General features: G+C 34.8%; 2 protein-coding genes across 2 annotated transcripts; both read right to left on the bottom strand.

Moving 5' to 3' along the window:
- Positions 1 to 5,272: 5,272 nt before the first annotated feature.
- LOC146912208 (uncharacterized) lies at positions 5,273 to 9,198 on the bottom strand. Its single transcript, XM_085719827.1, has 3 exons — positions 8,973 to 9,198; positions 7,009 to 8,518; positions 5,273 to 6,911 (listed from the first exon to the last, which is right to left on the bottom strand). Exons 1-3 carry the CDS (start codon positions 9,065 to 9,067, stop codon positions 6,222 to 6,224), a joined length of 2,295 nt encoding a protein of 764 aa, XP_085575953.1. The 5' UTR covers positions 9,068 to 9,198; the 3' UTR covers positions 5,273 to 6,221.
- A 691-nt stretch (positions 9,199 to 9,889) lies between these two features.
- On the bottom strand, positions 9,890 to 12,488 carry LOC146912207 (cytochrome P450 82A3-like). The gene is made up of 2 exons (XM_085719826.1): positions 11,460 to 12,488; positions 9,890 to 10,657 (listed from the first exon to the last, which is right to left on the bottom strand). The coding sequence occupies exons 1-2, from the start codon at positions 12,432 to 12,434 to the stop codon at positions 10,028 to 10,030; spliced, it is 1,605 nt and encodes a 534-aa protein (XP_085575952.1). The 5' UTR covers positions 12,435 to 12,488; the 3' UTR covers positions 9,890 to 10,027.
- Between the last annotated feature and the right edge of the window lie 2,712 nt (positions 12,489 to 15,200).

The raw sequence follows: 15,200 nt of genomic DNA, 5'->3' as shown, positions 1-15,200 counted from the left end.
TATTTAAGAGTAAGAGTTTACAAAGAAAGAAAATCGCAAATTTGAAGTTTGAAATCCATATGAAAACACAGTTCAAATTTTGCACTAGGATTGAGAGTTGTATGATACTAATTATTAAAATTGTTGTGGCGTATAAGTCTCTTATTGGTCTTGGACAATTAGCCCATTGTCGTTTTCGACGCTTTCCGGACTCCCCAACAACTGGTATGAGAGTCCTCGTTAGGCTCGGTGGGGAGCAGGATCCTAGTGTGGATCAGGCTGGTGATGTGGGTGACTCATGCTTGAGGGGGAGATTGTTGGGAAATCAAGTGTGAGTGATTATGTCTTACATCGACTAGGAATGGAGGAAACGTTGGATATATAAGAGAGGGGACCCATATACCTGATATCTTAAGGTTTTTGGTGGAGATGTGGTGTATAAGTCTTTTGTTGGTCCTGGACGTTTAGCCCATTACCGCTCTCGGTACTCCTCAGACTCCCCAACAACTGGTATCAGAGCCTTGGTTAGGCTCAGTGGGAAGCGAGAGTGGGGTCCTAGTGTGGATCAGGCTAGTGATGTGGGTGACTCACACTTGAGGGAGAGATTGTTGGGTTTCAAGTGTAAGTGATTATGTCCCACATCAAATAGAGGAAATGTTGGATATATAAGAGAGGGTACCGATATACCCATTGCCTTAGGGTTTTAGGTTGAGATAATGGCGTCTAAGTCTTTTATTGTTCTTGGACGGTTAGCCCGTTGCCGACCTCGGACTCCCCACCAATTAGTATCAGATCCCTAGTTAGGCTTGGTGGGGAGCGGGAGCGTGATCCTAGTGTGGATCAGGCTAGTGATGTGGGTGAATCACACTTGAAGGGGAGATTGTTAGGAAATCAAGTGTGAGTGATTATGTCCCACGTCGACTAGGAATGGAGGAAGCATTGGATATATAAGAGAGAAGACTCATATACCTGATGACTTTGGGTGGAGATATGATGTCTATGTCTCTTAGGGTCCTGGACGTTTTTCCCATTGCCGCTTCTGACGCTCCTCGGACTCCCCAACAATTGCAACTTATTACAAATGATTGACATAACAATAAACGCAAACAATGAACATGTGATGTTTGTTAACAAAGTTTGACCAATTGTACCTATGTGTAGAACAAATTAGTTATGTTTTATTTATCAATGAAAGATTAGCTTATAAGCCAGACCCAACAAAATTTGTTGGAGTTGAAAATAGTTAAAATGAACAATTATATCAAATACATTTAGCACACAATTTGACTAATCGAAATTGAAAAAGAAGATGAGAGAAGAGAACACAAACATGTTGATCAAGAATATTGAACATTTTAGGGCATGTTTGGCTTGCGGATTTTGGAGGGAGATTTAGGGGGCAAAATTAGTATTTTGGTGTATATTTTGAGAATTAAGACAAAAAAAAATAAATAACATCAGTGATGATCACATAACATTGCCAAAAGAAACTCGTATCAAAAATAAGAAAATATAAATTAATTTTTAAAGCAGGTGTTTATTTATTTGAGCATCAAAAACAAGAAAATAAAAATAGTTTTGTAAAGAATTTTACAAAATAAAATTTCAAATTTTAGTTTCTTTTAAAAAAAACAGATTTTCAGATCTGCCTGATTTTTTTAAAAATTTTTGAATGGCACCTATTTAATTTTTATTTGGAACCTTATTATTGATTTTTTTAGTTGGAACTTGGAAGTGGCTTTGTGGAAGAAAAAAAAATTGTTGTTGATGTTTTTGTATTTCTTTGGGCAATTTAAACGCTTGCTATTGTTTCTTGTGAGAAATAGAGTACTATATATTTTTATGGTGACAAAGAAGTGAAACACTTATTTCTATGAGAAAATTTAATTTGCAATTACATCAAAATGTCATGGATCTTCAAAAGAATTAGAGCCAAAGTAATAAGTATTATTCATATGATTGAAATGAATACAAGAGAAGCTTATAAATAAACTATTATGATGTAGCAAGAGTACACAATTAACAACAAAATTATTGAGACTCTAACTACAATTAGTTATCACTAACTAACAAATTGTAACAAGACATACAGAAGAAAAAAAATACACAATTGACAAACACTAGTGTTGAAATTTAGGGCTTAATTCATCTTTACAAAACCAACTTATAAGGTGATGATTACCCCCACTAATAAACATCAACTCAAATCATATTTTATTCGATATGAGACTCTTCAACAACTAGAGTCACATAGTTTTATAACATTTTGGAGACAAACAAGGTTTAACCAAAACCTCAAGTGGAGTAACTTTGGTGCTAGTAAATTCAAGGACTTCGGCCAAATCAATTGATTCAGGAGATAGATTCAAGAATTCAAAAGAATGCAAGAAATTAGCTAGAATATAATGAAGCATATGCAAACCAAGGGACATTCCAGCACACATCCTTCTTCCACTTCCAAATGGCAACAACTCAAAATTTTGACCCCTAAGATCAACATCTTTATGCGTGGTAAGAAACCTTTCAGGTTTGAATTCTAATGGATCTGACCAAACCCTAGGGTCTCTATGAATCTTCCATAGATTTGGCATCAATCGAGTTCCCTTTTTGATATGGTATTCGCCTATTGTGCAATCTTCTGTGAATTCGCGAGGTGACGAATAGTAAAGACATTGCCCATGTAAGTGTTCCTGCCGTTGTGTCACTTCCTCCTATGATCAATTCCTACAAATAAAAGTTCAAATTACATAAGAAAAATATCTCCCAATTAAATAAACAACCTAATTTTTTAACAAGAATTATACAAAAAGTAGCTTATCATATGGATAAGGATTATGGTTTGGTCCTTGAATTATAACTACTACATCCTAGAACCAAGATGAATTACAACATCAAGAATAAGAAAAGATTGTGGGAGACAATGATCGAAACGTTTTATATATTCAAAAGCCATAAGCAAACGTTATTGCACTACTACATGTGGTCCTTGATAAGGACCAAACCATAATCCTTATCAATATGTAAAACGTTATTTGCACTAAATTTGAACACACAAGAGCTCTAGAGAGATTGTGGTCCTTGATTTGTTATAGCACATATCGTTCTCTTCTTTTTTTTCCCAACAAATAAGGACCAAACCATGCTAAGTTGACCAATAAATCAAGATTTCAAAATTAAAGATTAAATAATATAACTAGGAACTATATGTTCTTCGTTCAAATTCCATCAAGTTTGAATAACAAGCAATAAATATGTGCAATTCCAAGAGGCACATGATAATGAGTTGCTATAGGATCAACCTTTCTATCTGGTACAATGTTCGCTTACACAATTTGTGCAACAAAAAAAAAATGTTCGCTTACACAATACTACAATTTTTATGACAAACAATAGCGTCACTTTAATGGAAACCCCTAATATGGTCCTTAAAAATAAAGGTGCATCGGTGGACCTCACAAAATGACCTGCCACAGCCGGTTATAATCTGCCATTTCTGTACTTTCCCTATTGAGGTTTATTGGCTAAATACTAACTACCAAACTTATCATGGATCGTTCCGACTTTTGCGAGATCATACAGTAAAGAACCATCAAAGATTTTCTTCACAGATCTATTAAGATTGGATATGGAGCCTCATGATTACTATCTCATTTTGCATAAATTTGCAATGGATGTTATGAATTTTTACTTTTTTATCTTCTTTTCCAATAGCTCTAAATCGTTTCATGACAATTAACTTCAATTTATATATGTCAAGCCAAAATATATTCACCTTCTAATAATCTCTTATCTGCATACAGAAACAAAAGTCAAACAATTTTTTCTTTTTTTAATCTTAATGTCATAAAGAATATGATTTTCATGGAGAACTTGTAAAAAGAAATTAGCTAGCAACCCAAGACCACTTAGTTCGGTTGTATCCATAAGCTTCTCAATCACAAGTGTGTCCGCTGAATGTAGTTTGGAGAAGAGTAAGGTGGCGTTGGGTGAGGTTCCAATGAAAGAAGTGAATGCAATGAAATCCATTTGTGGCCTGTGAAGATGTGATGCACTTGAAAGAACAAAGGGGACAGGGAAGGATGAGGGTTCCGTGCTCTCAGTGCCAATTCTTTTGAGGTCACTAATAAAATTAAATTTACTAACAAAATGATTGATTGAGCATAACCGGCTGTGGCAGGTGATTTGCACAGGTCCAGCTGTGCACCTTTATTTTTAGGCTTAATTGCACTTTTGGCCCCCTATCTTTCTAAAAGTTGCGGTTACGGCCCCCTAACTAAAATAAATACAAAACAGCCACCTAAGTATTGATTCTATAGCAGTTTTGGCCCCCTGGTCCATTTTGACTTGGTCGTTGATGACGTGGCAACCCAGACCCCTTATGTTTGGTGCCACGTGGATATTAATTATATTTTTTTAAATGCTTGCAGGATTTTTAAATTGTAGGAAATTAAGAAAAAAAAGGAAAAAATTAAAAAAAAAAAGGACCTCACGTGCCCCAATTTCCCAAATGTCTTCAACGGTTAGAAATTAGGGTTTAAAAACCCCCAATTTCCCAAATCTGCAAATCGACCATTTCACCATCTTCTTCTTCAACCTCAAATCGATTTTCTTCTTCTCCAATTGTTGTCCTTGTTTCTTTCTTCTTAAATCGATTTCGATTTCGTTCAGGGCTTCTCTTTGTTCATCTGACTCACATAACTACACAGTTTGTGCTCAGTTTGTGTTGGAAACCAAAAATGGTTGAATATTCATCTTCATCGGTTAGTGGCTCAACATTAAAGCACAAAACCAAGTTGGTTTGCTATTGTGGTGTTGATTCACCATTGGTGACTGCTTGGACTGATGAGAATCCAGGGAGGAGGTTTCACGGCTGTGGAAGGTATTTTGTCAGAAGAAAATGCAATTTTTTTAGGTGGTATGATCCTGAGGTACCTGATAGGCAGAAGAAAATAATTCGAGCACTGTTGAAGAAGAATGATGAATTGAAGAAGAAAGAAAGAACTTTTGTAATTGCCATAGTTGTGTTAGGAATGATGATGTTCATGTTTGGCCTTTTAGCTCTAGGGTTAGCTCTGAAACAAGGTTGATTGTTGTTCTGATGTTGTTAAGTTTTAAGTTGTTTTTTTATTGTAATGAAGCTGAATGATGTTGAATGTTTGTAACCTTTGATTTCGGCAAGTTAATGAAAATGTTTGTAACCATTGATTTTGGCAAGTGAATGAAAAATGTTTGTGGTTATGAGCTTCGAACATATGCAAGATAATGACATGAAAATATGATATAGAGGACAGAGTAGAACACATAACAAAAAGTCTGATATTATGTCGCAAAATATCATATCCAAATGTAGACTTAAGTTACAACCAACCATGTTTGCATACTAAATAGGTTCCAAAGTAACATAGCTTAAACTAAATAAGTTCCAAAGTAGACTTAAGTTTCAATACTTAACTATTACAACCCAAAATATAATGCCAACAAAAGAGTACTTAAATTGCATTACACCCCAAAATATAGAATAAGTGTCGTCAGGCATATCAAATAGGTGGCACTACTTCTTGTTTACTGACTGTTGTGTTCCAATAGGCTCCATTTCATCAGACTTTCTCTTCAGACCAATGTTCCTGCACTTCTTAGGCACCATGAGTATGTTTTCCCCCACTATTTGTGGCTTTACAATTGGCACATAGTTGCTTTGCACAGAGTTGCTCACAGTCTTCTTTGGGTCAGTTTTGGTGACAGTGTTGCTTGCAGATGGCACATTGTTGCTTGCAAGTGGTTTGCTGATGACAGTGTTCAAGCAAGTTGATGGTGGTCCAGTATTGGTTGCAACAGGTGGAACACTTGTTGTGGATGCAGCAGTTGGTACAGTCTTGGTTGCAGGTGATGCTTCTGTTGTGGTTGAAGGTGTTGGTGCAGTTGTGGTTGCAGTTGATGGCCCAGCCTTTTTGCTTGGTGCTTTCTTCTTAGCTGGCCCTTTCTTCTTGGGTGCAAGTGGTGCTTGAGGTTACTGAACAGTTGGATTGGTCTGAAATATGCATAATACAAGTTAAATACATATGACACTTGCATATTTAACACATTACAGTAAAACACATTACAGTTTGTACCTGATTATATAACACATTACAAGGCAGTATGAGGTTGTTGTAAGTATCCAAAAAAGTAGATTTCCTATATAATTTCAAGTTAAATTGTAAGCCCTTTGTTAATGTGTTATATAATCTAAAATAAAGTAAAAGCTAGATTAAGTGTACTAACCTGTACCAATGAGCCACATAGTCATCTGGATTTTTCTGATTATACCATATGCAAGCAATTGCATGTGGACAAGGTATGCCAGACAGATCCCATTTCCTGCAGCCACAAGATTTTTCTCCAAGATTAACAGCATATGAGTCACTGCCTTTATAAACTGTAAATCTAGCATAATTATTATCTCCACTCCAATTTGGAGACCAGCCCTCAGCTTCCTTCTTACACCTATCCAACAGCTTGTTAATCATTGGACAAATTTCACCATCATACCTCAACATATAGTCTCTAAGTTTTACTATCCTATCTGTGATATACATTTTCAGCCCATCAACAAGAGATATAACAGCATTCTCTCTTATATCAACTATTGCACTATTAAATGCCTCACACATGTTGTTTACTTGTAGATCACAACAAGTGTAAGTACTAAACCCAGCCCTAGACCAACTACCTACATCATGCTCACTCATCTCCTTCCAAGCAGCTTCATTAATGTTCTTCAAATTCTCCATTGCCTTGTTAAATTCAACCATTGTAGTACACCTAGCAGCTTTCCACATTGCCTCCTTCAATTGCTCACCTGGATGTCTCTTCTTAAAGTTCCCATACAGATGTTTAACACACAATCTGTGCTCATGAGCATCAGGAATTGATGCAATTGTGTTCACAAGTCCCTTCAAATAAATAAAACAATATTAAAGCATAAATAAATAACAAGACAATTATAATTAACTTAATCTTAAATTTGTTAAATAAACAACAAATGCATACCTTTTGCTGGTCTGAAATGAAAGACCATTTTTTAGCTGCAATGCCATTCAAGTCAGCCAATAACAGTTCAAGAAACCAGTCCCATGCGTCCTTTGTTTCAGCTTCCACTACTGCAAATGCAATTGGTAACATTTGATTGTTGCCATCTTTCCCAATTGCTGCTAGTAAATGTCCTCCATCTCTTCCTTTCAGAAAACACCCATCTAGACCAATTAATGGTCTACAAGTAGTTGCAAATGCCCTCTTGCAAGCATAAAAGCACACATATATTCTCTGAAAAACAGGCCCAGCATCACTATCTTTACACTGAATCTTCACACTGCTACCAGGATTGCTCCTCAACAATTCCTCAGCATAGTTTCTCAGATGCGCATATTGCTCATCTATGGCACCATGGATAAGTTCCAGAGACTTCTTCTTAGCCCTATATAACTGATAGCTACTTAACATCACTACCCACTTTTCTTTACAAGCCTCCTTCAATTTCTTTATCCTCATACGAGGTGTGAGTTTCAGGATTGGTATCAACTTCTTAGCTAACAAAGAAGTTCTGATCAATCTAGTTCTCCCACCGTAATGACACTTATGATCAGCACAATAAGTTGTTAAAACAAAGTATGTTTTAGGTGGAGCCTTGCTAAACCTCATGTAAAATGGGCAACCATCAGCACACTTAGCCACAACCCTCTTCCTATCACTTTTCTTAACATAAATATTTTTCTTTTCTTGCAAAGCAAACTCTCTCACAGATGTCCTAATTAGTTCAGCACTTGAGAATACTTGCCCTTTCACAAAAACAATTTCTTCAGACAATTTGAACTTATGTAATTTTGTCTTACCACGGTCAGTATCCTCATCAGAAGAGCAGATGATATCTAAATCAGATGAATCTCCATTCTCATCATCAAAATCTTCAAGTCTTGCTGCATCAGGATTCTTTGAACTTTGAAAAGCCACCAAAGCTTGAACATTTGAAGTAACCACAGGTTCAGGATTTATCACTTGATCAGGCAGCACATCTGTCCAGTCAAAGCCCTCATCATAGTCACTGTCATTCAGAGAAGCCCCATCTTCACTAACTCTTTCAGACTCATCACCTTCAGCTGCTAAAAACTCAGGATCTGTTCCACTTTCAGATTCAAAAGGGGAATAGGAATGTTCCTCATCCTCATATCTTGCATCAAGATCATCTATATCAAGATGTTCCAAGTAAAAAGTCACACTATCCTCAGCCTTATACTCAGCTATGAACCTTAGCACATCCCCATCACTTTTAATTGCTCTTAGACCATCTTTGAGTTCTCCTCCAGCCACAGCATACCACACAGTATATTCCCCCTTTACACCTAACTCTCTCACCAGCTTGTCCAAGTCAACTAGGTTAACTTCATCTAATACCCACGTGCCTCCATACTCATAAGTATCACCCCTTTTGTATTCAAAGTTAGGATCCCCACTAAAGTAACCATTGTATCTAAACCTTATCCTCACTGAGTGGTTCTTAGTAGCACTGCAAGCAATATAATATTAGCTAAGTTAAAAAACCCCTTAAATGACATTATTATTGTATTCAATACACTCACTAACCATACCAAAATCAGTAGTATAACAGCAATAGTATGTGTACAAGAGTATTTCTACAAAGTCTGTGAGTTTATACAGTATAAGAGTATTTATACAGTGACACAATATTTCTACAGCACAAGAGTATTTATACAGTATAATGTACAAAGTATTTGTACAGTATTTCTACCCTAAATTCAAACAACATACTTCACATAACACAACCAAAAAGGACGACCCAAGTTACAATATTATATGCAGCACACATCACACAACAACCAAAAAAGACAACCGAATATTCAAGCAAAGACAAAAACGAATCTTGCTTTGTACTTTGAGGCATCACACTACAACCAAAAAAGACAACCCAATATTCAAGCAAAGACAAAAACGAATCTTACTTTGAGGCATTGTTGTCAGGAATATTCTTCTCTTGTCGACGAGAAGAGCTTTCACCATGGTCCATTCGATTCAAGCCTTTATCCACCCACTTCATCTTCTCCGAAAATAGTAACACAAACCCTTGTTATCTGATTTTCACAGCAATCGTTTTCTGGAAATGGAAAAGAAGAAGCGAACAATGGAGAAGAAGAGAGATTTTCGCAAGTTGGAGAAGAAGAATGGTGAGAAGATGAAACAAAGGGGGCAGAAATTAACCCTAAGTTATCTAACAATGGTGAGAAGCAGCTCACGTGACCTGACTTCCAATTTTCTTTTTCCATTTTTTTTAATTTTTTCCTTTTTTTTCTTAATTTCCTACAATTTAAAAATCCTGCAAGCATTTTTAAAAAAAAAATATAATTAATATCCACGTGGCACCAAACATAATGGGTCTGGGGTGCCACGTCATCAACGACCAAGTCAAAATGGACCAGGGGGCCAAAACTGCCATAGAATCAATACTTAGGGGGCTGTTTTGTATTTATTTTAGTTAGGGGGCCGTAACCGCAACTTTTGGAAAGATAGGGGGCCAAAAGTGCAATTAAGCCTTATTTTTAGGGTCCATATTAGGGGCTCCCCACTTTAATAGTGCTTTTAACTAAAACATTATTAAAAAAGTCACACACAGACTATTATAACGTTTCTGGGTCGTTGGACGCCGGCGCTATTATAGACTTCTCATAGAAAGATTTTCTTAGCGCTTTTGACTAAATGATGTTATTTGGCTACCTCCATAAAGAAGAAGTGAAATAAACAAGAAAGGAAGCTAGAGTTTTAATCTAAATAATTCAAAGTTTAACATTACAAACTAAAGGCTAGGATGGTAAAACTACTTTTAATATGGTTATAACAAAACATTATCCTACTACAAAAGTAATAACAACAACAAAGTCTTATCCCATTAAATGGGATCGACTATATTGGTCAAATTACATCATAATGTTCGAACAAAAAATTATAACTCGTTAAAAAAAACACAAAAACTAATAATTCTATAACATATTGTCTAACAAAATCACATGATTTCATAACAATTGATAGACAAACGTGGTTTAATGAGAACCTTAAGAGGAGTAGCTTTAGTGTTTGTTAATCCAAAGGATTCACTCATATCAACAAGTTCTGGGGTTGGATTTAAGATATCAAAGGAATGCAAAAAATTAGCTAGAATGAAATGCAACATTTGAAGTCCAAGTGATATTCCAGGGCATATCCTTCTACCACTTCCAAATGGTAATAGCACAAAATTGCTACCCCTAACATCAACATCTTTATGAGTGGTAAGAAATCTTTCTGGTTTGAACTCTAATGGATCTGGCCAAATATTAGAATCTGTGTTAATCTTCCAAAGATTTGTGATTAATCGAGTTCCCTTTATAACATGATAACGACCTAAAGTACAATTCTCCGAGAATTCACGAGGTCCTGAAAGAGGGGCGGGTGGATATAATCGCAGTGTTTCTTTGACTATAGCTTGAAGGTATGTCAATTTATTTATATCCGACTCACTTACACGTCTCTCTTTGCCAATTTGAGCGTCGAGTTCTTCTTTTGCTTTTTCCATTACATGAGGATTGTTCAATAGCAAACATAGTGCCCATGTAAGGGTGACACTAGTTGTGTCACTTCCTCCAGAAAACAGTGTCTGCAAATTAAGTGCAAATATCCTAATAAGTATGTTTCGGAAAAAGAAGTAAGTATTGATCTAAATACTAACATTTACAATCCAAAAAAATCCTAATAAGTATGGTTATAACTTCAATGGTCCACTTTGAAACATTTTTTAAAAGGTCCATATTGAAAGGTGAAAGCACTTGTTAGTCGAATGCGTGATTCGCTAAACAATTAAAAATATGAGTGTTTCTAATATGGAACTCAATACAAATGTTTGAATTTGAAAATTCATCGTTTTCTCTCGCACTTTATTTATTTTTTTAACAAAATTCGTTATTTTATTAAAAATGGTGAAAGTCCACCATTGAACTCTCCTTTTAAATCTCTAAGCACCCTTGAAAATATATTACTCCCTCCGTTTCAAAATGAGTGTCGTTTTAGGTATTGGCACACAGATTAAGAAATGGAATGAAATAATCATTAGATATAACACTTTTACTAAACTGCCCTTTACTTTATAAGTAAAAGACAAACATAAAGTTGCGTTGGAAATTGTGTGAGAGAAAAGTTGGAGTATTTATTGAGGGTAAAGTTGGAAGAAAAAAATTAAAGTTGTATTGGAAATGTAAAACGACATTCATTTTGAAACAATATTTTTTGGCTAAAGCGACACTCAGTTTGAAACGGAGGGAGTATAACTAAGTTTTGCTATAAATTTTTATGTATAAATTATCTAATTTATTTACTACTTTTATCAAATATAGCGAGGTCATTTGACCAAAAAAAATATAGCGAGGTCACAAGTAAATATTCAATATCATACATATACATACCAATAGTGTGGCTTTGATTATGGTATCACCATCAAATCCTTCAATGGTTGTTCCATCAAGCAATGAAAGTAACACATCCATGATATCTTGATTACTTTGATCATCAACTTTTTCATGCAAAGTCCTTTTATGGCGACGCTCTTTCAACCATTCATCAAAAATCTTATCCAACTCCTTGGAAGTTTCTTTCATGGCCTTCACATAACCACCAAAATCAAAAAAATTCAAGCAAGGAATAACATCTCCCACTGTAATTACCCCAAACAAATGCATCAATTTCTTCAAAGCATTCACACATCTTTTGGATTCATCTTCCTCAGAACTAGGTGTTAGACCAAAATATCTTTTTCCAACGACCATTCGAAGAACCATGTTGAATGTTAAATGTGTAAACCATTGATCCAACTCCGCTAGCACATAGTTTGATGAATATGACTCGTTATTTTTGTCAGACCAAACATTGAATAGCTCTTTAATCGATGCTTGAACTTCGGAAACACGAACATCTTGTTGTTGCTCGACTCGGCGATTTGTGAGGACCTCTAAGGTCACAATCTTGCGAAGTTGGCGCCAATAAGGACCGTATGGTGCAGTACCAAACATGGCTCCTTTATAGCCCAAATGTTCCGTTGCAACAATATTGGGACGAGATGAAATGACCATGTCATGTGTAGTAAAACATTCCTTGGCCACCTCCCAATTGTTGAGAATTAAAGCATGTTTAGAACCAAGCTTGATGGTGAATATTGGTCCATATTTATCAGCTAAGGTACCTAAGACTCTATGGGGTGATTGTGTGCCACTAAAAAGTGAGAGGTGACCAAGTATTGGCCATGCACCTTCGGCTATTGGTGCCTCTTTATTTTTGCTATGAACAAATTTTGAGAATCCAAATAGAAACAAACATAGGGGAATAATGAAATAAAGGAGTGCAATTGGTGTTGAGTTTATTAAGCTGCTAAGAACAAAATCCATTATAGTTTGATGAGGTTGTGTTGTGTTTTGTAGGGGATTAGTGGATATAGATGTGCAATATATTAGCACTAGCTTAATATATATAGATGATTAGAGTATTAATTAGCTTAATATATATAGATGTATCCATGAAATTTGGTTGAGTATGTACATTTTATTCATTCAATCATTCAATGACATGTCATTCTTTTATTTTTATTGATTTTAAAATAATTTAAATCTTTAATACATTTTGTTAGACATCAATAACTAACTGTCATTATGAACTTAACTCAATTGATAGGCACAATGTATAATATATACAAAGTCCGGAGTTCGAATCTCAGCAAAAAAAATGACATCGATAACCAACTAAACTTTAAGTTATTACCTAAAAATTTATAAGTTTCTATTGAAACAAAGAAAAGATGGGGAGGCGTAAAGTTCTTAGTGGAGACATACGTGTACAAAATACAATTACAACTTCCTCACGTAAAAAACATACAACATACAGTTAAAACTCTATAAATTAATAATGTTAGGACCGGAGAAATTTATTAATTTAGAGAGTTATTAATTTATCGATAAATTAATAATTATTAATTTAAAGAGTTTTTAAGTAATTATAGAGTACATATCAAACAAAAAGGCAAATTAGTCTATACGTTTTAGAATTAAGTTGCAGCGAACCTTGGGACTCAACGTAAATTAGTAACTATTGTGTTCATATGCATTGGAAATCAATAATGACTTTTGAAGTACAGTAAATGTAAACAAGAGGAACAAATGTGTTCAATGTATTCTTAATATATTTTTTCAGTTTCTATGAATTATTAATTTATGATTTTCTTGGGACCGAAAATTATAAAGGGATCTCCCGAAAAATTATTATCTTATTATTTTATCGAGTTTTTCAATTTTTTACATTGGCCCAAGTCGGGAACGGACAAATTTATTATTTTAGAGAGTTTATTAATTTACCGAGTATTAATTCAAAGAGTTTCTACTGTAAATGGAGATTAAAGTTAAGTGGGAAAATCAAAAGCTTACTATATTTAAAAGGAAAATGCTTTGTATCCCGACAATTGATTTCCCGAATCATCCCGATGGATTTGGCATCATAACAGCCCTTGGATTGCACGTTTATTCCTTAAAAAAAAAAATAGATTAAAGGATTGGGTAAATTATCTACCCCACTACCCAGTTTTTGGTGGGCCAGCATGAATTGTGATTGGTTCAACAAAGCCTCGGGACAAATTCTTGATAAAAAGCTTCGGGACAAATAGCATTGCGGTATTTAAAATGTTTATATAGTGTACGTAACATTGATTATCGCAAACTTATACTTATCGTCTCTTAATTTATAACGATCTCGTCATTTATCACCTTTTCACGTCATTTTGGTATGTTTGCAAATGGATTTTTAAGTATTAAATCTAAAATCTATATGACATATGAATGAAAGACTATATATTTGAAAATTAAGAGCTCATGCATGTCATAATAAAATCATAAATTTGAATTTTAAAAATCAATATGCAAATATTGATCAAAATGACGAAGATTCCAAATTTCAAATTCCATCCTTAAAAAAAAATCCCAAATTCCAATCACTTTTTCCATTAAGAGTTTGATTTCAAACTGAAATAATTGTCGACAGGAAATTGAAAGGTGGAGTCTCCGCCACTAGTAGACTAGTAAGAAAATTATTGATAAAAGGGGGGTTATCATCACCAAATTTCCACCACTAGTAAGAAAGTGAAAGTTGGATTATCATCAACTAGTCCGCCACTAGGAGTGAGCTACTGTTTCGTTTCCACGTTTAGCTTTTTCTATACAGTGGCGAAGCCAGGAATTTTATCGAGTCTGAATAAAATTTTGACTGCAAATTCACATGTGGCATAATATATAGATAGTCATAGATCGAAATAAAAGAGACTCGGTATTTTGTCGATAAAAGTACAATTTGAAGTAAGAGAGATGAAACATAACCTGTCAATAGTGTGCTAAATAAAATTAGGAGGTAAATGCCCTTTTCCAGACCTCTTTGCGGTGAATGTTCGAATGATATCAACATCATCAAGTGACTTGAATATCTCTCGCTCGGTGTAACATATCATCAAGTCATTGAACCACACATCGTTGATCTTGTTGGTAACAAATTCTTTCTCACGGGCTTATAAGATTCTTTTACTAGCTTATTGACAGAGCTTGATAACCGGTGGACTTCCCACTTTTGTTGATGTTGGTAATAGCTTTGGTGCACCCGCTATTGTTGAAGATCCACAAATTAGAAGTTAAAATCTGATTTATTATACCATGTTGTATAAGTGATTGTAAGTTTTTTGGCAAAGGTTACGGTGCATGACCTTCATGGGTCTCCTACCGGTGCATGACCTTCATGGGTCTCCTACCGGTGCATGACTTTATTTTTATTTTTATTTTTGTTGCAAAAGGGATGTGATCCATTTGATGTAAGTTGAATATTTTCAATGGCTTAGTAGCTTAAGTGACCCACTATGATTGTATTCTTTTTAAAAATATATATTGATTTAATAAATGTAATTGATTTTGGATTCAATTTTTAAAAAGGGTGTTTTTGTCATTGTTGAAAAGTTGAAAAAAATTTCCCAGCAACTTAATATGTTCCATGTATATTCTCTTTTACTGAAAATCCCACTGACATACACATAGAAGACTAAATATTTTTCTAGAATCGGATTTATGTTTTTTGTTTATTTAAAGTATATCCCTGAATTAAACTAAGAATATTTAAATAATACATGA

This window comes from Medicago sativa, chromosome 6 (genome assembly GCF_051527215.1).
Source record: "Medicago sativa cultivar Bolivia chromosome 6, Bolivia_mono, whole genome shotgun sequence".
Taxonomy (NCBI): Eukaryota; Viridiplantae; Streptophyta; class Magnoliopsida; order Fabales; family Fabaceae; genus Medicago; species Medicago sativa.
Note: the sequence above shows the minus strand (reverse complement) of the source record. Positions and strands in the feature narration are given on the sequence as shown.